This window comes from Molothrus aeneus, chromosome 10 (assembly GCF_037042795.1).
Source record: "Molothrus aeneus isolate 106 chromosome 10, BPBGC_Maene_1.0, whole genome shotgun sequence".
Classification (NCBI taxonomy): domain Eukaryota; kingdom Metazoa; phylum Chordata; class Aves; order Passeriformes; family Icteridae; genus Molothrus; species Molothrus aeneus.
Window position 1 is genome coordinate 16,509,979 of NC_089655.1, and position 16,896 is coordinate 16,526,874.

At 43.9% G+C, this 16,896-nt stretch overlaps 1 protein-coding gene across 1 annotated transcript in view; it reads left to right on the top strand.

Moving 5' to 3' along the window:
• The first annotated feature begins 205 nt into the window (after positions 1-205).
• DIS3L2 (DIS3 like 3'-5' exoribonuclease 2) overlaps positions 206-16,896 on the top strand; it is a 180,414-nt gene continuing 163,723 nt past the window's right edge. The window contains exons 1-2 of the mRNA XM_066556844.1: positions 206-247; positions 2,602-3,321. Coding sequence (XP_066412941.1) covers positions 2,625-3,321 — 697 coding nt within the window. The 5' untranslated portion in view covers positions 206-247; positions 2,602-2,624. The remainder of the gene's footprint in view (positions 248-2,601; positions 3,322-16,896) is intronic.

Genomic DNA, 16,896 nt, shown 5'->3' on the forward strand with positions numbered 1-16,896 from the left:
CCCGGCCGAGAGGAGCCCAAGGCTGCCCGGAGGCTCCCGTTCCCCCGGGGATCTCTCTCAGAGCGGGAGCGGGGCTGGGACACCCGAGCCCTCAGCGGGGCTCCCCCTCCCGCCCCGCCGCGCCGAGTGCTCAACGAGCGCTTCGCGCTTCGCCCTTCTGGTCCCCGCCGCGGCCCGTAGGCGCCGCTGCCCCGGAAGCGGACGGAGCACTGGGACATTCAAACGGAGCGGAGCGGCCTCGGCGCCGGTGAGCGGGGCGGGGGGCGGCAGCGGGGCCGGCACAGGGACCGGCACCGGGCAGGGGAGGAGGGACAGCGGGGCCCGGCCCGGGCCGGCCCTGCCCGGCGGCGCTCAGTCCCGGTCAGCCCGGTGGCAGCGCCGCCGCAGCCGGGCCCCGCGGTTCGCTGTCCCGTTCGGCCGCTCGGGGCCCGGGCCGCGCTCCCGAGGGACCGGGGACGCGTGGCAGGAGAGGCAGCGGGAGAGAGTGCCGAGGGTTCTGTGCTGCTGGAACTGGAGCGTTGGCCGGGGAGTTGGACACCCCGGGGTGGTGTAGTGGAGGCCAGCGGTGATCCCCAGAACCAGCCGGGTGACAATAACAGGGGCGGCTTTCATCCCGGGCCCGGCTCAGAGGGTGTCCTCCCTCTGCGCGTCCATCGTGGCATTTCACTCGCCCTCATCACCGTGCCCAGGCAGGGCGGATATGCCTGTACCCACCTCTGCCTTCCCTCTGTTCTATTGGGAACATTTCAATTCTTGGTTGCCCGCAGAGGACTGATAATGAAACTGTAATGTACAAGGGCTTGTATATTTCACTGCTGCAGTTGCTGACTGCTCACGTGGTTAAAACTGTAGAAAATACAGTGAAGGCAAGCTGTGAATGTTTGTTCTTTACTGGTAAATGACAAATTCCTGTCTCCTGGAACCAAATCATTGTTTGGAGAGTAGTCTCACTGGCTTTTATAAATGTTATCTGCTTCTGTTGCATTGGCAACAGGAGAAGGTGACGTCCAAAGAAAGCTGGCGTAGGCCTACCCATGTGTGTTTGGTAATAGCTCGGTAGCAGGTCAGTCTATTAGAAGAGTTCAGCAATTGGCCAGCACCAATGGAAAATCTTAGGAACCAGAATCGCAAACCACATAAAGAATTTTTCCTATTTGTTCAGGGATTTTTTAATTTTTGCTTTGCATTGTGAAGCCTGCTCACATCCGTGCCCAATTACCGAAGTAAATCCCGGTGCAATGTGCATCGTTTCTCCCAAAGGGCCAGAGCAGGCACCCCGAGGAGGAGCTGGCTCTGCTGGGCAATGCCCCATTCCCAGGCAGGGTGGGCATGGAGGAGACTGCCTGGGTGCTCATCCTCTGTGCAACAACAGCGAAAGGGAGAAGAGGGCTGAGTAAGAGCAAAGAACAATTCCAAGCATGGTAGGAGTAGAGAAATGAATATAAATTTCACTTTTGCTGATCTCTGTATTCTCTCCTGCCAAACATCCCTGTGCTTAGAGAAGGGAAGGGATAGGTATAATAGGCAGTATCCTTTATTTAGACTTAGAGTCCAGTGCCCCACAGTTCTGGGATAGCAGAGGTGACAGTGAGCCCTGAAATTCTTCATGTACCAGCTGCGGTGAAATTCAGCTGTTCAGCTTCAAACTTGTCCTGAAGTGAAAAAGAGGCAGTTTTATGAAAACTTGCCGAAGCCAGCAGTTGCACTGGTCTCCATTATCAAGAAATTCTTACATTCTTCTTTGATTTAACATACAGCAAAAATCATTGCTATGTCCTGTCTATACCTGTAATTTACCTCAAAGTAGCTGAGCATAATTTAGTAGATTGTTTTGCTCCAAAAGCTTAAAAGCTAAATCACCTGAAAAAGGATTGAAAGATGCTTGATCTGCTTAAGTTTCACACTCGTGCAGCAAAGGTGGAGATGTGACACCATCTACAGAAACTGGTGCTGGATGGAGCTGCAGGCAGTGTGTCTCAGTCAGTAAGAATTAGGAGCTCTTGCAAGATAATTATTGTTTTACTTCTGTTTTACTGGAGGGAGTTCATGGCTAAAAAGACAAGCTGAAATGGGTAGTCCTGGTGTTTGAAGGAATTGTCCTGTACAATGGAGAAGTGTCAGTCACTGTGGGAGGGAGGTGACAGGCAGTGTTTGCTTTTGACAGCAACAGTGAAGAGCTTCAGTAAGGATGCAGTTATTTTTGAGGACCCCAGGCTGGACATGACAAGATTTTGCTTCTGATAACCACTAAACTGATGCTTCTGGTCAGTCTGTCGGTGGCGGCTTTTTCAAAGCAAAAGGAACAGCAGATTAAAGGAATCCTGTGTATTTGGGGTGGGACAAAATCCCTGTTTTATGTGGTGTGTGAGCAGGTACAGCTTATGGGCTGTGGTCACTCATAGGTTATGGACAGGGATTTGATGCAGGGCAGATGTTGAGTACATTGTGAAACCCCTTTCCCACACTGAAGTGATTTACAAACCCAGAATTCCTTTTCAGCAAAAATGTTATGCTTTTGTATCATTTGGTGTAATCAATTATTCGACACTTTGTTTCAGGAAAATAAACTTCTTTTCCTCTGTATCTGTTTTTAACTCTCAGAAGTTTGGGCCTTTCACTGCACTATGGATCAGCTGGGGCATGTGAGAAGTGCAGCTCCTGCCCAGGGTGCCAAGGAGGGACTGAGCAAGGCAGCTGCCTCCCAGAAGAGCGCCTACGCCAGGCTGGTGCAAAAGCACCACAGCGGCCGCTTCCAGTCCTACCTGAACCACATTGCACAGAAGATGCAGCTGGAGGAAGGCTTCTCCAATGACCCCAGCTTGGATCTAGACCTGCCTCTGAGGAGAGGCCTGGTGAAGGATAATCCAGTCAGGAATGGGATAAACATGCACAGCTATTCACCAGTCAGAACATCTCACCTGGAACAGCCCCTGCCTGGGTTTGAGAATGATAAACCCCAAAGTGCTCTGAACAGATGTTCTCTTAAAAAAAATGCCATTGTTAGTCCAGGGGGAGACTTGGAGGTGGAGGAAGACTATTATGTGTATCAGCGTGGAGCTGCATCTGGCCTGTTAAATGTGAGTGACAGCCTTGGTGGGAGAGCATCAAACAGCCTGAGACACCGAGGGGCTCTGCAGAAATCTTCTGGTTCTGATGAGAGGGAGGAGGAGGACATGTGGAGGAAGAAACACAAGAAACGAGGCAGATATCCTGCCAACACTGATACAGCAGCTGGACACTTGTTGACTGAACAGTTTGGTGAGGATGTGCTGGCAGTGAATGCCAGAAAAAACAGTCACTTGTCTCCAGGTCGAGCCCAAGGTGAGTTCACTCTGATGAATTGTTTGGTCCATTTGCTACAATTACTGTGGAATTGAATGCAGTGTGTTAGTCATGAATGAGTTAACAGGAGCCAATCCTGCTCTGTCCAAGTTAGTCAGCCCTTGGTTACCTGTGGGTGGCTTTGTCCTGGTTTACAAGTAAGCCATGTGGCATGTGCAAATGCCTTCATGTGGAGCCAGCTCAGTGCTGGCAGGACCTAATTCCCTGGCCTAAACTCTGTGACTGTGGCTGTGCTGCTTCCAGGATCAGCTCAGGTCTAGAAGAGCCCAATTTCTGTGGTGTAGAGTCCAAATTAATAAGACCACTGGATCTGAGCTGACTCAGGGCACAGTCATGCTTTTCTTTGCATTGGTTCTTTGAATCTGGAGTGCTGGTTTGCTTTTGGTCCAGGTAAATCCAATACTCAGGGGCTAAGATGTCTGTATAATAGCCAATTCCTGATAGAAAGTGTTGACTCCAGGAAATTTTGCTGTTAGTAACAAAGAGACCACATTTTGCAGTACTGAAGTGAATGTGCCTCTTAAATGTGATGTTCAAGGCAAAAAGCCTACTTAGGGACATAAGTAAAATTTTTATTAAAAGAACCTCAGAACACAGCATGAACAAGGAACCAAAACCAGTCACTTTAAGTTTCATTTCTCAGTGTAATGGTTTAAAACTTTCTCTGAATGTTATTTATGCTGAAATACTTTGATAGCCTGATCTTATGCACTACTACTGAAGGAACTCATAAATGTCACCATGTTAAATTCTCTGTAACAAGTACAAGAGAGATGGATTTCTCAGCTGGGTAAGATCAGCCTGAGGCCTATCACAACTCTTAAATTGAAAATTAAATAACTGTTTGGCTAAATCAGTCTTAAAAACTAAGCCCTAAGACTCAAGAGGGGGAGGTAATGTGGTTTTTCTGGGTTATTTTTGAGATCGTGGCAATACATAATGTGCTAAAGTTGGTAAACTTCCATGAGTGCTTGCAAGACTGATCACAGATAGAGATTTAATGCAGATTATGGTAAAATTTGTTGATGAGCTTGATTTTTGGGAGGGATTTTTTTACATGGTTCATTGTAACACTATTTGTTGTGCTAGCCTGTCATAATAGACTTCACTTCCTTCAGCTTTTAAAGCGTAGGAAGAGCAGATGACAGATGAAGAGTCTCAAAGGCATACAGTTTATATCCAGGAAAATTACAGGTGCCTACATGGATAAAGTAAAAATAGCCTGGCTTTCAAAAGCAAACACCCCCAGTGACCTCCTGCTCTGGTTGGAAGTGGGGTTGCACAACCCCTTTAAAAACTGGTTGTTTGTTTAGTGTAAACACCTAAAGCAGAAAATGTTGACCCTTGTGTTTGACTTCCCAGGTGGAAAACTCACACTATGGGAAAGATTATTGGAAAGTTATTTGCTCAGCAGTGACACCTTTCCTCTTCTTCCCCCTACATGCCTCCCCAGCCACCCTCCTGTGTAGCTGCAGCTGCTTACGCTCCAAAAAGCTTGCAGGGATGTGAAAACAGTTTCTTGGGGAGGAAAGAAATAGGAAAAAATAAATATGTCACTTGTATCAGAGAAATGTCTTTTCTGCTGTTCAGTCTGAGTGTATTTTAGGACTCTTGTTTAAGTGAAATGAAGATTTTGCAGTAGGCAAGTGCTTAGGTATAAGAACTCACACATCACAGTATCAGATTAATATTTGCTCACTTCAAAGCTTGTATTTCTCTCTTGATGCTGATATAAGTCATATTATTTTGCATAGGCAGGTGTCTGGTTTGATCAGTTTAAATCAAGGCTTGTGAAGCTGTGATGGCAAGAATTGCTTCTGCCATGAGAGCGAGGCATCATCTTTTCAGGAGTGACATTTCCTCGCAAATTAGCTCTCTTCAGACTCTTGTAGGCTTTCCAAAAGGCTCTTTGAGCTAATCTCAAAGGCAAGCATCTTTCTTTATACCATTTCATTTCATTGTCCTCTTCTTAACAGCTCTTCAGCTCAGGCTTAGCCATGGTGGGTTTGCAATGACCCTAAAACTGACAGAGCTAATAAGTGAAGGCAGATATAGAGATCAGTGAAAACCCTTTGAGTGCCCTGGGGCAGGCTATAGGCAGCAAGGGACTGGTCCCTGTGAATGTCCTTTCACTGGCAGAGTGATTGCTGTGGCCTTAGAGGAAAGCAGAGTGGTTTATGGATCCCCAAGCAGGTATCTCTGAGCCCTGGCGCTCAGTTCTGCTGATGTGTTCCTGTCTGGAGTTCCATATAGAAACTGCTTTTCCTAACTCTTGGAGGCTTTGCAGTTGAGAGAGCTGAGTGTGAAGAGAACTTTGTTGTTTCTTGTGTGAAACATGACATAGTCAGGAGACTGCAGGTTGGATTCCCTCTGTGGCATCAGCACTCTTGGATTTGGGAAAGCAAAGCTGCAGGTAGAGGAATCCCACAGTTGCTCCCTTCTGTGCAGTTTTAACCTCTGCAAGGAGAATCACTGTAAAACCTTCTGCTCTCAGGTTTCTTCCCAAACAAAACCCAGTAAACCAGAAAATAATCCTAAAATATCACTTTAAATTGTGATGCTTAGCGTTTTTAATCTAATACAATTTTCCTCTTGGTATTTTCCCTTAAATCTCCAATGCTCTAGATTCTTTGGGTGCTAAAATTTGGTTTAAACTTTCTTAACAGAAAATGATCAAGTCCCTTGGGTTGTTTTCTGACTTTGATCAAAGGCTCTTAAGGTTTTTCCATTTCAATCCATAGTTAGTAATCAAAATCTTCTTTTAGGCTGACTGAAATTGTTGTCGTAAAAGGGCTTAAAACCTCCTTTGTCTTGAGGACAGAAGTGCTGACTCCTTCTGCAGCATCTGTCTGTCACATGCTGGGAGTTGAGATTTGCATGGCTGCTATGTGGAACTTCAATATTTGTGATGCTTTGCTTTGTCAATAAGTAGTTTAGAACAAGTGCTGTGTTTTATTTGGAACAGCAAGATTTCAGTTGCATTTTGAGGACATGCACTTGCTAGTCTGTTTTTTGAGGGAGAATTGCTGTTTGATGGCACATTCCCAGGTCTGCTGGAAATCCTAGAAATCAGACATCTTCAGGAAAGGACTGTCCTCCAAATGTGGAATACCATCTCCCAGCCATGCTAGATTTCAGAGGATCTTGGGAGCTGGAGTACCTGGGAATGAGGTGCCTTTGTTGATGTTGAAACTTGGGTGGAGCAGGATGCTGGTCAAGGCTGATTGCTCTGAAATAGGTTCAGATTTTGCTGGGCTGGATATATGGTGTCAGTCTGTATCTGCAGACATCTTCCTTGAGGAGAACACTGTCAGCTTCCCTAGGTATCCTCCTGAAGCTCCTCTGACTAAAAACTTCATAGGTTTATGATGTGATGGAGGTATCTTGCCCATCTGTTAGGGTCAACATGCCCCCTTAGCAGAAGCAGACAATTCCTGGGTAACAACATGAAACAGTGGAAGATTTCCACAGCCCTTTCTGATTTATCATCTATCTGACACTTGGCATTTATTTGCCCAGCCTGTGGTACTTAACCAACTTGGGCAGCTTCCATGGAGGAGTGGTGCTGGCAAGCAGGCTGGTGTTTAGCATCAGAGCTTTAAAAACAATTGTTGCTGTTGGATGGTGGTGTTGTGCTTGTGGCTGCAATCCTGACATTTAAAAGGTTCAGGATAGGTAAAGGAAATATCCTGGACTGGCTTTCCCGTGTGTTTGATGGGCACAGCTGCTCAAGAATATCAGCCTTAATAAGATGGCAAAATCTCAGGTATTTTGTCTTCCCATGGTATGCTGCAGTATAATTGTGTGTTTGCCTTTGTTTCTCTGGTGGAACTTTGGAGGAAGAACCACAGCTTCTGCTTTTTCCTTTCTTGTAATGCTAATTCAGGATAATGATACTTTTTAGTGGTCCAGTTCTTGTGTGGTGAATTTCAGTTCTCAAGAATGCTGTTATCTCCCTATCTGGCACCAGTAAACATGAGCCAGCAATCTACTAAAGGCCATGGAATCAGCTCAATAAATGGAGAATGTCGGTTGCTGTGGAAATCTTTAAAATGTAGCTAATCTTGCCAGGTTCAATGTAACGTTCCTTAGGTGACGTTAATCATAGTAACAAGATATGGGAGAGAAGGGAAAACTGGATTTACTGTATGGCCCCATCTGAGAAATGAAAAATATGAAAAATACATGAAAAGTAGAATGCTTCTTTCTCTAATGGTTTAGCAACGTCATCGCAAACATAAATTTCTCTTGCTTTTCATAGAAAAAAATGTTGCATTCCTGAATCTTGTGCAACTAATGTTTTTGGCAAACATCAGCTATAGTATGTGAGTTAATATCTGATGTATCCTCTCTTGGGGAGATGAGATCTTGCCCTTGCAGGGACAGTGTTTTTTATATGTGATCTAATAACTGTCTTCCATGCCCTTTACCAGAGCCCTGAGCACACCATGCTGCAGCAGGAGTCCTTGCATTTGGCAGCAAAGCTCTCACCTCTGTGAGAGCTCTCTGTGAATGAAGGAGCTTCCTTCGCCTACTAGTGCTTAGGTGAAAATGTTCCTCAGTGGAAATACTTCTTGCTGTTAACCTGCTATTTTGTTTAAATTATTTTTTCTACTCACTAACCCCCATTATGTAGTGCAGGTAACTATGCCTGTCAGTGTGGTGTTGGTCCTAGGGAAATAATAGGCTCATAGAAGAATTGAATTGATTTTTTATTAATTTTAAATCTTTTCTTTTGTGTGACTTGTCATAATTTTATTTAACAAAGGTCTTGTTGAGCTCTTCAGTGTCAGTTTCTTATGAGATTAGGGTTTCGATGCCAAAGGTGTGAATATGGATGTTAGTGTGTGAACTTAATTAAATCACCGCACATGTGCAATGGTTTAAAACCTGTTTAGTCTAACTAATTAAATGCAACAGTAAATTTAGAATTGTTACCAACAGGTGTGTCTGGTTCTTGCAGTGTCATGTCCTGACCCTGTGCTGTTTAATATGTATGTCAGTCATCAGGAAGAAAATATATAAGTAGGATTGAAAAGGGGTTTTTTCAATGACTTGCAGAGTTTTGAATAATGGGGGTAGTTACTGGCAGCCATCTGGATCACTTGGTGGACTGGGAGCAGGCAAAACAAAATCCATTTATTGGATTGCCAGCACAGAGCCATGATAGCAGTGTGAGGAACCTGGTGTGGGAAGCAACAGCTTGGAAAAAAGTTCTGAGCTCTTGATGGATTAATCAGCTGAACATCCTCCTCCTGTGAAATGTGGCCAAAAGGGTAATGTATGAGCATGGGAATTGGAAGATGGAGTATGGACTCTGCGTGACTTTGGCACGGCAGCAGCAGCTTCTGGAGTGTTGTATCCTGTGGTGATGCCCTCAGTTTGAGGCGGATGGTGATGAATTGATGAATACTCAGAGGACAGCCATAGGGAAGATGAAAACGCTGGGATCGTGAGTGAGTGATTGGAGGAGCCCTGCTTTAGTTATCACAGAGATGCTTGGGGGAGGGGAGTTTTCAGTAAATTGCCTACATGGGGAACAGATGTTCAATAATAGGCTACTCAGTTGAGCAGATTATGATATAATGCATTTGAGGCTAAACAAATCCAGGCTTGAAATATAGCACAATTTAGCAGTGAGGGTGAATGACCATTGGAACAGTTTTACCAAGGCTTGTGGTATGTGGACTGTCACCAGCATGTTTAGAAGCCCTGATAACAATTTCCACCCCTGAAAAATGCTGTCATTCAAACAGGAATTAATTTGTAAAAGCCCTCTGTCCTCTGCTATCCATGAGGTCAGTCAGGCCATGCACCCCAGTCAGGTCTGGCCTGTTATTCAGGTAATGTCCAAGTGTCTCCTTCACCCTGGATATCCAGATAGGCTGGCCAGGTTCTTTGCAGCTGAACCCAGGCTCTTGGGGTTCCGCTCTAGCCTGTGGCTGCTGTGAACTTTCTCTGCTGCCTTCCTCTCCAACTCTGCTCCTACCTCTCCTGTCCCAAATGCTGTTGCCCATCTTTTGCCCTCCCAGCCCAATCCCTTGCTCACTGGCACCATGAAATGCTGTGAGCTGCATGTCCCGAACTCCCTCTTGTGGGGAAAGCCAAGCTACAGAGAATTGAGACTTGGCTGGGGCAGGGTGGAAAACAAAATGTTTTGATCTATTGCATAAAATAATGTCTTCTGTGACAAAAAAAAAAGAATAAAAATTCCAGGGTGCTGAAGGAAAATGTCAACACTAGCAGCTGCAGCCCACAGATGTATGTATGGGGCATGTCCTGCCTTGGAGAATATTCCAGGCTCTCTGCAAATAAAAGCCAGCGGCCAAAATGTGGTTTTGTTCAGTTTGTATGTTTTTAGGCATTTTCCCCCACACTGCTAGGGACTGTGATTTATGTTCTTACTGCACTGAATGGATAGTATGGGGAATGGTTCATCAGCAGAAGAACACATTCAGCAGCACCATGGGTTACCTCAGGATATGTAGGAATCTGAAGGCAGTTCTTTGATTTCTTCAGCTGTTAATGTCTTCTAGTATGTTAGCACCTCCTGTCAGGTATTTTGCTTTTCAAAGCCTCTTAGCTGCTTCTGATCTTTGAGCAACTTGCTTCTCTCAAACTACTGAAGCCCAGAAAAATCAAAGCCAGAACTTCCACAATATTATGTTTTTAAGTGTTTTCCTTGAAGTCTTGAAGAAGCCTTTTCACAGCACAGTTGCTGGATAAAACAAAGAGCAAAAGACATTGTGGAATATGTTTAGGGAAGATGGAAGGATGAGGGGGGGGTGGAAGCAGCCCTGACCCACATCCCAAGGCAGGAGTGGAAGCCTGGAGGAGTGCAGTCATCAGGCGGAGTAGGTAGTGAGGAGGTCAGGAGCAGGGTGGAGCAGGTTCACAGAGAGTCCTGAAAACCAGAAGAGATGTACCCCCTCCCTGACAACACCACTGTGCTGCTGCACGCAGCTGGAGCACAGGAACTATTTTGATAAACTTTTAGTCTATTGCTACTAAATGGGTTTCGTCACCAGCCCTTCGTTCAGAGCCTGGAATGGTATCCTTGGCTCCTGCACTCCTGTAGTACTCCTACAACACAAACCCTGCTGAGGAATTGAATAAAACTGCAATTACTGTCAGAGTTACTGAAGTCAAAAGCCTGCAAGCATGAGGATGCTTGGAAGTGTTTTGGAAGTGGAAGCATGGTGTCGTGAGCACATGATCTTGGCCATCAGGAGCAGTTTCCACAGCATTGTTTTCAGCAGCAGAAAGAATCCATTGTGCATTTTTCTTCATTTCAGTTTTTCAAAGCCTAGGCCCTTTCTGCAAGCCAAAGTCAGCAAGAATATTTTCCCTAGTTCCATATTGAAATCTGGGGACATGCAGCACAAGAGTTTTTAATAAGTATGTGCAGCTTAAAGCAAAAGAGCAGTGGCAGCATGTGCCTTCCACCATATGTGTGTCCTTCCTACCTTCCTACTCGTTTTCATGAGTCTGGAAATGAGCATCTGTCTCTACTCCTGACTTTCCTTAATATTCATGGACGTGCCACTTTTTTGCTACCTACATTCCTAAGTCAGAGTGTTTCTTCTTCAGTATTTCATTTTAAGAATGTTGGATATCTGAATCTTTAATGATCGGCTGCAGTGGCACAGTCACTTCCAAAGGCAGCTCATGGGCCTAGGAACTCCCTGACAAACCATGACAGCCGGTGTTTCCCCACCTGAGTCACTGGCTGGGGGATAGGCTGCCTGTCTGTGGCCAACTTGTTCCCCCTGTGGTAAGAATTCCCTTTGTTCTTTTTTTTTTGTTGGACGTTCAACTCTTCTGTGCAGATTCTGGCAGGCTTTCTGCCAGAGCTGTTTGTAGAATCACCTCCTCCCAAGAGGCAGGGTGAGAGAGTTCTTTGGGTTGGCTCCTGGATGGCTGCAGCCATGGCTCACAGTGTGCTGGTGCACAAACACAACCATGCCCATAGACATCCTGCTGGCTGGCTCAGGCAGAGCTGTGTTATGTTGTGGAGAGTTGCTGGTAACCAGTTGGGCTTTTCCAGTCCTTTGAATTACTGCTGAACTCATTTTAGAACTGTGTGGACAGGCCTTCACTTAACAGGATGTCTTCTCATTTTATTTTGATTTGTCTTCATGGTGGAAAGTTACATTTAGATTTATGCCATGGCTGGACCCTGGTGGCCTATCATAATGGGTCAATTAGTGAGGCTGGGGGGCCTGGGAGCTACTTCTGACAGCTGGATTTCAAGACAGCATCCACTCAGTTCAGGACATTTGCATAGAATTTGCATTTTGGCTGAGCCTGTGCATGTAAATGTAGGTTTGCATTGTCTCTCTTCTTTGAATGACTGTTTAATTAACTTTAAACTTAATTATGCAATCTGCCATCTGCCTAAATCCCTACAGTGCTGTTATATTACCATTCTTTTCCAGTTCCACCAAGATATTTCCATTCCTGGAAGTTTTCCCTCCTTTTCAATTATTAAGATAATTTCAAATTGTTCACTTCCTTGGCTACTTTTGAGGAGGACTAAGAGCAACATTGTAGGAACTCTTAGCTTTAATCATGATCAAGCTGCAGCTGATTATGGTCTGGCTTGGACCAAGCAGAGTAATGTGCTGCAGAACCTCCAGTTTAAGATTCTTTGAATTTACATTTCATGAGAGAAGAAGGATCTTCTTTTAGTTGCTTTTGATAAGGAGAATGCACTCTCAGATTTTCTCTTGGACTCCAGATTGAGCATCTGAAATATTGCCTACCATGTTTATCTCCTGCAGGTCTCTGTTGCAATGAGACATCACTGAACTGATATCACCAACTCTTGCCTTTCCACTCCTACATCCCTAATGAATTCTTTCCCATGACATCCTCATTTGTCTTACTGCTTTGTCTTTAATCTTGAGCCATCTACTTTATTTAAGCTCTTGGCTTCAAGATACTGTAAAATACATGGAGGTGGTTCTGTTCCAAGGCTGTCTAAGAAATCTGAACTCTTTTACTTCATGTTTAGAGAAATGTGGAAGCTCGACTGTTCCTAACATAGGTTGAAGCAGAGCTGTATTTTCAGTGAGTGTGGTGGATGGGGTTTGGTCCTGTATGTGTATTATTGGGGCTCTAGCACAGAGATTGATGCCAGCAGTGTCTTTTAAATTGCTGGTACAGAACTCCTTCCCTGAGCAACTACACCAACAGCTGTCTTTGTGTTTTTCCTTTTAAAACTAAATAGAACAAAAAAGGATTTGGCTGTTACCATTTAATCTCTTAAATCCGCAAAATATTTTGCAAAACATAAATAGCTTGTTACTTCTGGCCTGCCTGTGACCAGTGTTTTTGTTGACATAACTCACATTTGAGATCACTTCAATGGTGTTTGTTGGTCTTGCCTGTTGTTTTTGCTTGTGTGTGGTAATTTGATCCCGGATATTGTAGTAGTCATTTAAGTGCTTGGAGATTTTTGACTTCATCACTTCTATAATATGGCATCTACTGGATGTCACTGGTGCATTAGAAATTCAAAACAATCTAACAAACACATTTTGGCTTTTAAATTTTGAGAGGGAATTATTCTAGAGGCTTCTTTGAGCTGCAGAAAATATCAAATAGCTTTGAAATTGCCTGCTTAAGTACATGAAAGGGGCAGACACAGGGATCCTAGCAAAACCACCCTGATGTTAATGCAGTTTGTACTGGCAAAGCACCTTCTGCTGGCAGAGTTTATTTGCCTTTGGAGAATGAAAGGGGCAGTTGCCTGGTGCAGCAGTGCCAACAGTAAGCCTGTGCCTGTCCAGAGTTCCCAGCCAGGAGCTGTGTCCCCCCAGCTCAACAAAGCTGTGCAGAGACAGATTCACAAAAGTACCTGAGATGAGTTGTTCAGAGGCCACGTAGGTTGTGGATTTTTTAATGTCCCAGATGTCTTTCCAAAACAAGGCAGAGTTTGTGTTGGCTGAACTTTGGTATTGAGACTATTAATATACCCTGTTACACATCAGCATCCATAGTGCCTCATAAAGTTGCAGATAGAACTTCCTGGCAGCTCTTGGAGAGTATTCATTTGCTAAAAGACCAAATTTGATGGTTTCTAAAATTTGCTTTGTCAGCTCTGCCAGGAGTCAAGGGCCAACTTGAATCGACAGATCTGTGAGGTGATGCCTTGGGCTGTCTTTTGGTTGGACACTTAATTCATTAATTCTCTAGTAAGGATGGGCAGGAACATGCTTTATTTAACTTTCTTGCTGTGTTTAACCTAATCTGACTTAAATGGGAGTGTGGGACTAACCACAGGCTGGTATCAGGGTAGTTCTTGTTGTCTTTGGTTGGTTAATTTCTGCTTTTGGGCTAGGGCAGTGTTGGGTAATCCTTCTTTTGGTAGCTGCCATGTCTTCAAGATCATGGGTGTGTCCTTATCAAGTCTTACTAAGTGCACAGCTGGGTTGTCTTGAAGAATTACTAGGAAGTTTTGAAGGAAATTGGTTTAAGTCATTGAAATGAGTCAGCAATGAAATGGAACATTGTAGAAATATGGACAAATATTTAGGAACTTTGTGTTAAGAGTGTCTCATTAACTGATAACAAATTGTACTATTGCACGTTACCAGTTCTGGGGGTATGCTTCTGTTTCTTCTCATGCTTATGCTAACTGGAAAACAGGGTTTTCCAAAGATTCCTTGCCATATCTAGACCATGATCTAATGCTGGGAAGCAACGGAAAATCCTTTTAGCAATAGCAGAGTTAGCGTACGTGTTGGTGTCCAGTCATGGCCTGATAAAAGTAAATAGCAGATGCAAGTATTTTGTATTGGAAAAGTTTGTAACAATATTGTTCTGTCCAATGCTTTCAACATAAATTCCTTTTTTTTTAATATAAAAGGAACCATTACATGCTGAGATAGTGTCTGGGAGGGTCAGACACTGCAGAGGTGTTACCAGCACTGCTGTGATGCTTTCACAGTCCTGCCCTCCCCAGGGAGCTACCTAACTATTGTAGGTATCTACATAAATAATATAGATGGAAAGGTGGAAGTTTGGAGGTGAAAATGTCTGGTGAAAGTGTAGATGCCCTTTGGTAGAAATGGGAGAAACTATACCAAGATCTCCTTATCTTGAAATTCACTTGGATCTCTCAAGTAAAACTGGTTTTTGCTGGGTTCTGGATGGGAGTTGTCATGGATGTGCTGATGAAGATTCAGCAATACTTTCCTGCTCTGCTAGCAGTAATCAAAGAGATTGTCAGGTGTGAGAGGGCAGTTAGAATGTTTTATTTTTGGGAAATAAAATTGAGGGTCTTGATTCTTTCTTATGTAAAGCAATATGCAAATTTTAATATGAAATTAAAGACTTTCTGGCCTTGCTTACTTCATGTTTAGTTGAGCATTTTAGTTGATTTAGTTGACCATCTAGTTGATCAACTGACTAATAGATGTAAATTTAATTAAATGCAGTACATTTCAAAAGCTAAACTCTAGAGTGATTTTGTATAAATTATGTCCAAATAAGCTGATTTAAAACATCTCGCCTCCTCTCTTACTGTAAGCCAGATCTATTATTCTGGGAAGCTGCCTGCATGCATTTTTTCACCCCAAATAAGAAAAGATTAATAGGTACTTAGGTTTAAAGACCAAAATGTGTCATTGTGTGATGTCATTGTGTGATGGAGATGAAGTGAAGGATTTCAGATGAAGCTCCAGTGCTGTCCTTCCAGCAGAGCTCAACCAGCCCCTGCATCCTTTCAGCTTCTTTTCCTGGTGTCCATGATGAGAATAAATGTGAATGACTGATTGTGAACTGTCCTGAAAGCCCGTGAATGCACTCACTGCTGTGGAGGTGGGAGTTGTGTGTTTCTGCTTCCCACAGGTGCTTCCCTTTGGCTAGTTTGAAGGGTTTCCCTGCTCCCTGGGTGGCACTGCTGGTCCTATTTAGGTGTCCCCCTGTCACCCTTGGAGGGAGCCTCCATGCCTGGTGCAGATGTTGTGATTTTTTTCAACCCAAATCTCCCTCCAGAGGACTTCAAGTCAACCACCTTTCCTCAAAGTATTAGTCCTTTGTCATACCCCATGAAAATGGCAGAATATCTCGAAATCCTAGGCAAGTGTTGGCTGCATCCACAGGGAGCATCTCTACATCATCTCTGCAGCCAGATAAACACCCAAACATGTTGCATTTGCTGCATGTTGTGAATATTTACATGTTGTGCACTAGAATTGCTCTGTGTTCAGGCCTGAGTGGTTCTGCACAGCAGATGTGTTTGGTGCTCTGTGGTTGCTTCAAGTCTCCTGTTAGGATAGATCAGCCAACCTCAGCTCTGCACTTTGGTCTTCCTTCCACTGAAATGATTTAAAATTTTTTCTTGTAGTCATTGCTTAATAATTTATTTAGTATTTGGTTATTTTAATGCCTAGAATGCATTACTACTTTGTGTGATGTCCTGCCATGAGAGATTTTGTTCTGTCGTACAAATCACTCAACTGTGACATCAAGGAAAAAGTAAGACTGACACATGTGGTACTGGAATAGGGTTTAACCATGTTTGTGAGAGATTTTTCAGAAAGAATAGTCACAATATATCCTATGCTGTAGAGTAGTCAAGTTACAGTTTGCTTTGTGGGATGATGTCTGTTTATGCATCAGAATATTGATGCTAGGCAGTGGGGGCAGTGGGAAAGCCCATCTTAAGAGGTATTTTTAACTTCCAGTTTTAGGGGACAGGTGCATGGCAGAAACAAATACTGACTCTAGTTGAAACAGATGGTGACCTGTAGTTAGGTCTTTCTTTTAAAAGAAGAAATACAAGAGATTACAGTCATGCAGAATTTTATGTGTTCCAGTTGAATGCTAATTGTGACAGTTGCCTGTGGCTTTGTAACAGGGGTGGCTTTGTTTAGCCATAAATGTCATGGCCAAGGGGGTCAAATACTATCCACAGTGGCTGTGTGTAAACTGCCATGCAGGCCAGCCATGTTCAAGCAGAGTCTGTAGTTTTGAGTGAATTTTGTGTTTGAGTTTTGTTTTTGAGTTTGAGCAAATGAAAAATCCCACCACAGAGCAAGCCCAAGGTTAAAGTGCTGAAAATGTGCAGATGCCTTTCTGCATGTCTACTTTTTATCACACAAAGATGCTTCTCCACCCTTTGCTGTTGCTGTACATTATTTTTGACTGTATGGGCCCCAAATTTTTTGAACCATTGGACCAGCCAAGTGCTGGACAACTTTTCTCTGCAGTGCCTAATTCTGGCTCTTAGCTTGCTGCCCAATTCATGAGATATTTTTTTGCTTTCCCCCTCTGCATTTCAGTTTTATGCTCTCTTATATTTTTTTCAGCTTCTTCTTAATTATATGTTAAGATTTAGCTTTAGCCTCCTTTTTATCCCGGGCTCTTTAATTCATAGTAGTATTTTCTGTGACTTGCTGTCATAGAAACGAGGGCTTTAGGGGACCTTACGAGCTGGTGTAATCCATTTCACTACCTCAAGGAAAAAACTACTCTTCTTAGACCAACTCTGGCAGACGTCTGTCTCACCTATTTTTAAGAACCTCCAACGAAGCAGATTGCATG